We start from the raw sequence: 7,802 nt of genomic DNA on the forward strand, positions 1-7,802 counted from the left end.
TGGCGAGGGGGGCGTTTGCCCAGGTTTGCCTTGTGCACCAGTTGCGACCCTACTTGGACCGGGAGTCACTGCTCACAGTCACTCATGCCCTCATCACCTCGAGACTCGACTACTGTAACGCTCTCTACATGAGGCTACCTTTGAAAAATGTTCGGAAATTTCAGATCGTGCAGAATGCAGCTGCGAGAGCAATTATGGGCTTTCCAAAATATGCACATGTTACACCAACACTCCGCAGTCTGCATTGGTTGCCGATCAGTTTCCAGTCACAATTCAAAGTGTTGGTTATGACCTATAAAGCCCTCCATGGCACCGGACCAGATTATCTCAGGGACCGTCTTCTGCTGCACGAATCTCAGCGACCAGTTAGGTCCCACAGAGTGGATCTTCTCCGGGTCCCGTCAACTAAACAATGTTGCTTGGCGGGACCCAGGGGAAGAGCCTTCTCTATGGCGGCCCCGGCCCTCTGAAACCAACTCCCCCCAGAGATTAGAATTGCCCCCACCCTCCTTGCCTTTCGTAAGCTACTTAAAACCCACCTCTGCCGTCAGGCATGGGGGAATTGAGATCCTCTTTCCCCCTAGGCCTTTACAATTCTATGCATGGTATGTATGTATATATGTTTGGTTTCTATATTAATGGGTTTTTAATCATTTTTAGTATTAGATTACTATTGTACACTGTTTTATTGTTGCTGTTAGCCACCCCGAGTCTCTGGAGAGGGGCGGCATACAAATCCAATAAATAAATAAATAAATAAGTGAGTGAGTGAGTGAGTGAGTGAGTGAGTGAGTGAGTGAGTAAGTAAGTAAGTAAGTAAGTAAGTAAGTAAGTAAATAAATAAATAAACGAAAAATTCAGCAAAGAATATGTAAATAACCCAAATATAACTAGAACAGACACAGATATTTCACTTAAATAAAGAGATTTTCGAAAAGTTACTACTTACTGGATTTAAACAAGCTCCATATAACTTGACAATATTAGGATGATTCACACGTGACAACTGTCGAAGCTAAAAATTTTAAAAAGCAATGTTAAAAAAATGTGGGGAAAGAAATCAATTTTAAGTTCTCATATCTAAAACTTTTGTTTGTATAAATGATCATAAAAAACAGTTTAATTATATATAAAATATTCTGCATACCTATAGGAAAGAGCAGCAGATCAGTTCCATGTTTAAATTAGTCAGAGTATATTGGCTAATGCAGAAGCTACCTTTTAAAAAGAATTTCTGAAAAATTACTGGGCAAATTGTCACTCTCCAAGTGGACATGGGTATGCTAATTTATCAGATATGATTGTTAAATGCCTATGGTGATATTGCCTTGATTTGTATTTTAGTTCAACAATCTTCCCTGTCTTTAAAACATAAGCTGATCTCAATCTATTATCTATACTGGGAGCATATAATAATTATTAACACTGTTTATACTTGATTCAATCAGTTTATACTGATTTAATCAGTTCTGTCTTGGGATAATGCTGTAGTACAATTGCTTTATAAACTACAACATATTTTAGAAAGACTTCTACATCCACAAATTTCCAACAAAGAATTTGGAAGACTAGGAATACGTGGCTTGTTATCAAGAGGAAATGAGAGACCACATGCATTCCTTTCAAGTACAGATAATTTCAAGGTAGAATGGTTTGCCTTTCACTTCCTTCAATACTGTACTCCTAATTCTGAACTTCTGCAAACTCAAATACAGAGAAAGCTACCGGACAGGGCCCCCTTTCAGACTGTCAAAAGATTTAAGGAAGGAGCAGCTTCATTCCATTTTTTTGAGGCTTTTATAGCAGCAAAACCCCTTCTCACTGTTTTATGATTATAAATAACATTAAGGACTAATTCCTTTCTTTTATAATGGAAAAAAGGCTAATTACAGATCCCTACTATAGCTGGAAAAAGAAAAGATACACTCAGGTAATCAGTTTTGACCTAGACCAGTTCAAATGAACATTACAGATCAACTTGTATCTGGCTGAATATCACCCCAGTCATGTTCATACATTCTGTATGAATTAGTTACAACTGTTCAGTTCTAGTAGTAAGCGTATCAAATCACTAGGAGGAGGAAGAGAAGATCCCAGCATTTATTGAAAACAAAACAAATATTAATCTGCTTGGGTCAATATGACCAAAAAGGCAGAACACTTATTTGAGTCCATGCTGATATCACTTAGAAAATACAGTATTCCTCAAAAGAGAAAGTACATAGGGAGCATGCAGTTCAATGATCTCTTGATTCCCGGTTCACCCTACTTATCAAATTCTTTTGAACAAATTCTAAAGTAAAAGTATACCTCTACAATGAAGGCTTTCCGTTCAGATTCACTTTCTATTTGCTTAATGGCCACATCTTTTCCCCGCCATTTTGCTTTGCAAACTACTCCAAAGGCTCCTCGTCCAACAACCTGAATAAAAAGACAATTGGATATTTTGAAGCAACTATTAAAACATCTTGTAACTTTTCTTAATATTCTACAATGTCATAGAAAAAGCATATTTATATTCTGCAAAATGTTTGTCCAAACTTTCAACCTGTCAACCTTGAGAAACTCTTTATAGTAGTCTGCTAAGCACTTGACAACAGTTCGGTAGTCCAAGACAAGCAACACAATTACCGTATTTTTTGGTGTATAAGATGCACTGGTGTATAAGATGCACCTAGATTTTAGAGGGAGAAAACAAGGAAAAAAGTATTCTGAACCAAATGGTGTAGCATTATATTGTTTAATAAAAACCAGTGTACCAGAATACTTTTTACAATCATGTATACTTTTAAAAACCATGTATACTTTTATGTACATGTGAAACTTGACAGCTCCAAGTCTTGTGGACTTCAATTCCTAGAATTCCTCCCCAAGTCATGCTAGCTCAGAAAGGGGAATTGAAGTCCACAAGCCTTAAACTTGCCAGGTTTGAAGACTCTAGCACTCCTAACCTCTAACTCAGGTGTCCTCAAACTTAACAGCTTTAAGACTTTGTGGACTTCAATTCCTAGAATTCCTCCACAAGTCATGCTAGCTCAGAAATGGGAATTGAAGTCCACAAGCCTTAAACTTGCAAGATTTGAAGACTCTTGCATTCCTAACCCCTAACTGAAAAAAAAAAAAAACAACCGATGAGGGCAATTCATTTTGTTAGTTGTTCCTTTAGTCACAGAAATGGCTAGTGATAAAATCATTTACAATTACAGTTCCCTGCTGAGGTTGCCTTATTACTACTATGCCATGAGATTTTCAAAGACCCCTCTCTTGACTACTCCAATTTTCACAAATGAAGTGCATGGAAATATATGGAGATGATGATAAACCTGAAATACTCCTTAAAAAGAGTGTTTCTAGAGCAAGGGTCTCCAACCTTGGCAACTTTTAAGAGTTATGGACTACAACTCCCAGAGTTCCTCAGAGAGAGAGAGAGCTGCAAGTGCCGAGCTGCATCTTAGGGGGAAGCAACTACAGTACCCACCTCTGTTGGATCAGGCAGCCGTTTTATTGCCCCAAGGTTTTTCTTTCTTGCCACTCTTGGAAAACTTTTTCATGTGGGAGGAAAAGTGAGCTACACACACACACACACGCCGCTTGCCGAGGTTGGAAAAGGTTGCCAGAGGTGTGTGTGGGTAGTTCACTTTTCCTCCCGCATGAAAAAGTTTCCCGAAAAGGACAAGAAAGTGGGGAGGGGAACGGAGGGATGCAGAGAAATAATGGCTCCCCTCCCTGCCCCAAAACTATGAGGAAATAAAAGGGAAACAGCCCCAGGGTTCAGGAGAGATCCCAGGCCGGCTTGGCAGGTAAAGGGAGAGTAACCTGTGGCTACTGCCACAGCTCCTCCCCTTCCTCCTCCAGCACCACCCTCCCTCTTTCCCTTGCTGGGCGAAGTAAGGTGTCTCATTCTACCTGCTTGTGCCAGAGAAGCTCAGTCATCCAGAAAGGCAGCTCCCAGGCTGGAAGGCTGCGTGCCAAGGCTGCTCCTGAGGGGGGCATTGTCTTCCAGCCTTGCATGCGGATCCTGGGCTTCCGAGGCGGGCATTTGAACTGGGGGCGGTACCAAGCAGGTGAGGTGAGGCGTGCAGCAGCAGCTTCAGAGAAGCGGGCGGGCATCCCCTCAACTCATCCAGCCGGCAGAGGAGCCTGTGGAGCGGCTTCAATCATCCAGTGGGACGGGGCTTGGCTCCATCAGCACCCACCCCAATCTCCTGCCTTCGGGGGCACCTTTGGGATGGCGCAGCGGTTGGCGAAGGCGCTCCGAGCAGAGGGCGCCAGCTCCAGAATTCCCGAGCTGAGGCAGCTTTGCTCGGAGCGCCTTTGCCGACCTCTGCGCCCTCCCAAAGGTGCCCCCAAAGGCGAGAGATTGGGATGGGGGCTGATGGATCCGAGTCCCCTCCCACGGGCTCCTCTGCCGGCTGGATGCATTGAGGGGACGCCCGCCCACTTCTCTGAGGCTGCTGCCACTCGCCTCATTCATCCCCGGGGCTGAGCCACTGCCCTCCAGCCAAGAACTGCTGAGCGGCCTGTTCGCCACCCAACATTTGGTGTATAATGACACACCCATTTTTGATGCACCTTTTTGAAGTAAAAAGGTGCTTCTTATACATCGAAACATATGGTAGGTTTTACTTAACATTTAGACACAATTGGTGGGGTGAATAACTTGCAGGATTCTGCTAGAAACAAACCCCAAAAGAACCTTAAAAGAGAGGAGCGTAATAGAATTATATTAACCATAGCATTTTCCTTTTGTCTTATCTATTGCAATGTGTAAACTTAATCCAAAAATATTTCATTTCTGTTTGACACTGTTTATTTTGGGTCTAAAATGTATGCCGGTGGAAAATTGGAACTCAGATGGTTTGAAAATTAACACCATATTCACATTTAATATTAAACCAAGGATTAGCCATAATTTATTGAAAAGCAACATTGGCCTAGTTCTCACATCTCACAAAATGAAATCCAAACAAATTAGCAGGATGTTGTGTACCTAGCCACGGCTCATTCAGTCCAGAAAGAAAAGTTAAATCCCACAGAATCTAATGAGATATATACACACCAAAAATATTTCATAAGAGTATGTCTTTACAGCAAAAGGAGCATCAGACTTGACATAGAAAAATGTCTCAAAAAGTTTTTTTATACAAATTAAAAAGGATTTTATTGGGAGTACCATTATTATAAGACATAACTGCATGATTATTATTTCTTCATATGGGCTTAGATGATTCTAATACCAAATTCAATATAGAGAAGGTAACACAACTGGCAAACAAGTTATAGGGCTGTGCATATATGTATGCATTAATTTATTTTAAATATTTCTTAGTTAACTTCTGAAACTGAGCTATTTTAAAGTGGTTTATAATATAAACATACAATTTTAACAATATTAATATTTTAGAGTAACAAATTTTAAGTGTTAAAACCAACCAAATCTGCACCTTTTAAAACAACAGTATATTAAAAAAGCTTTATTATTAAAACCAAACTTTTCTTATGTCATTTGTTAATTCCACAATATTGTACACAAAGATGTACTATCAGATATGTATAATACAGCTTATCTTTAAGTGTGACTTCACTTATGCCATTACTAAGAACTTCCTCAGCATCACTTTCCTTGTAGAAAATAGATTTGGGATATTGATTAGATCTGTCTGAAAAAACACCTACTCATAGTTTTGGAATCATTTTAAATTCTCTAAAACCAGTATGCAGATATATTTTTAAGCAGTTCTCACTTATTTTTGTATGACACACAAGTACTGTCTTAATAATGACTTTATTATCCTGGGTGATTTTCAAAATTCTATATACATATAACTTATACTGGTAATGTATGATCTATACATTTGTTTGGCCATTTAGATCCAGAAGGTTTTCTTCCTTAGAAGCAAACAACTTTTTTGTTCTTATTATATTAAATGTAACAGACTTTTCTTTAAAAATTATAAGTTTTAGATATATGCTGTAACTGCAAGATGAAACAATTCTCATGATAGGAACTGCAACTGCAATGTTTTTTTGATCTGTTCGGTCATATCAATTTGCAACAGGTGAACTTTAAAACTAGATTTTAGGATAAAAAGCCTGGTCCTAAGCACTTAAATAAAACCCACTGGACATGTGGTTTTGTTGCATTTCTTTTAAACCGTCAATTTTTCCATCAAACTGAGAAACAGAGGCTCACTATTACCCAGTGAGTTTCCAGTTTCCCAAGTGTGAATTTATATCTAGAACTTTTCCTCCAACCTTTTGTCAACATTTTGCATCGTTAGGCAATGCCATTATTATCCTGAATATCAATTTTTTCCACTAATGGAAAGAAGTGGTTTGTGCCCACCTCGGAATAACTTGAGAAAGCATCTCGACTTGATCTGTGGCACTACTGCAAGGCTATATCTTTCTCCCCCAATATCCCGAGTAGACATTTCTTCCAAATCCAAGATCATAAGACACACAGACATCCGAGGGAAGTTTCTTCGAAATACAGGAGTTTCTCCAGAAAAGTTACGCTTAGGACCTCCAGGGTCGAGGTTCCCCCGTCCCTCCCACCATGGCAGACCCTCTCACCTCTTCCACCTCTATCGCTTTGTAGTCGATTTCTTCGAAGTTGAGCACCGGGGGGTTTTCAATCATGTCCACGGAGCTTGGAGAAGACATCCCTTCCCTTCCCACGGGGTGAAAGAAGGGGGGCGCGTCTGACCGGGGACGGGGCGGGTCTCGAGGGGCTCCCCTCGCCAGCCTGGGTCTCCGGCTCCTCTGCTCAGCAACCACAACAGCCTGGCGGAGGCACCCCCTGGGCCGCGGAATAGCCTCATACGAGGCTGTTCCGCCCGGGCTTTAGTGGGGCCGCCGGGAAGCCCAGGCCGGGGGATCCCGGCTCGTCATTTTGGCGACCCGCGCTGGAAGCCACTCACGGAGTCCCTTCTCCCTAGTTTATTTTATTTTTTAAAACCGGGCAGGCCGCGGTTTTTCTGGGGTCGCAGTTTGGGAGTCGCGCCCCTGAAGCAGGGGAAGAAAAAAACCCCGAGAGACCAAGAGGGAGAGTTGAATGAGGAGGATGGGAGCCGCCGCCACCGCCGCTCAGAGCTGAGCCACCACCGCTGCGTCCGACATTGGGACAATTTGCATGAAAAAGCGAGCCGGCTATTCTCTCCACTCTTGGGGCTCCGGTCCCCCCAACTTCTTGTTCCGCCAAGCAAAAGGCCCGACCAGGACCGCGGCCTGGTAGCAGAAGCGGCGGCCCGCCTCTTCCTCCCTCCCCGCCTCCCTCTTCCTGAAACTGCGCCGCCTTCCTCTTTTGCGAACCTCCCAGAAGGCCGCCGAGGGAGGTCGGGAGCGGGAAAACGCGACGGTGGATGCTCGGAGCTGCTCTTTCGCTCAGGAAAAGGAGGCCGGAGGGTCCGTTTCGGCGGGAGCGAAGGCTACGAAAAGGGAGAGGCGAAAGAAAAGAGAAGCCGTCGGCCAGGAGGCTGGAGACCGGCGACGGCTGCCGCTTTTCCTAACGCCGCATCCTCTTAGGACGAGCGGCTCGGGTTTTTTTCGCTCGTTTGCCATTTCCGACTGGGGAACGTAAGGATTCCCCCCCCTCCTCCTAGCAGGCGGGGGGGGGGGAGTGAAAAGCCACGAGGTCGAGCATGGAAAGGGAGATTTAGGGGGAAATGACCTGCAGAAATTGAAAGCTCCATTCCCGTGTGGGAAAAGTCTCGTGGCTTTGCGCTTTTCACTCCTCCTCAGCTGGGAGGAAAGGGGGGGGGGGATCCTCCCGCCTTTTTCTCTTAAACGGAAATGGAAAA

The 7,802-nt window shown here is 43.1% G+C and overlaps 1 protein-coding gene across 8 annotated transcripts in view; it reads right to left on the reverse strand.

Moving 5' to 3' along the window:
- The window catches only part of MAP3K7 (mitogen-activated protein kinase kinase kinase 7), a 58,467-nt gene extending 50,917 nt beyond the window's left edge, over positions 1-7,550 (reverse strand). For 2 of the 8 annotated variants that reach the window (XM_070733223.1, XM_070733220.1), the window contains exons 1-3: positions 6,577-7,284; positions 2,311-2,421; positions 950-1,015 (exon numbers count right to left, since the gene is read on the reverse strand). In XM_070733223.1, coding sequence (XP_070589324.1) covers positions 950-1,015; positions 2,311-2,421; positions 6,577-6,666 — 267 coding nt within the window. In that variant the 5' untranslated portion in view covers positions 6,667-7,284. Of the gene's footprint in view, positions 1-949; positions 1,016-2,310; positions 2,422-6,576 lie in introns of all 8 variants that reach the window. The other 6 variants (XM_070733216.1, XM_070733217.1, XM_070733219.1 and 3 more) reach the window with 6 other exon arrangements.
- Between the last annotated feature and the right edge of the window lie 252 nt (positions 7,551-7,802).

Source organism: Erythrolamprus reginae, chromosome 1 (assembly GCF_031021105.1).
Source record: "Erythrolamprus reginae isolate rEryReg1 chromosome 1, rEryReg1.hap1, whole genome shotgun sequence".
Taxonomy (NCBI): Eukaryota; Metazoa; Chordata; class Lepidosauria; order Squamata; family Dipsadidae; genus Erythrolamprus; species Erythrolamprus reginae.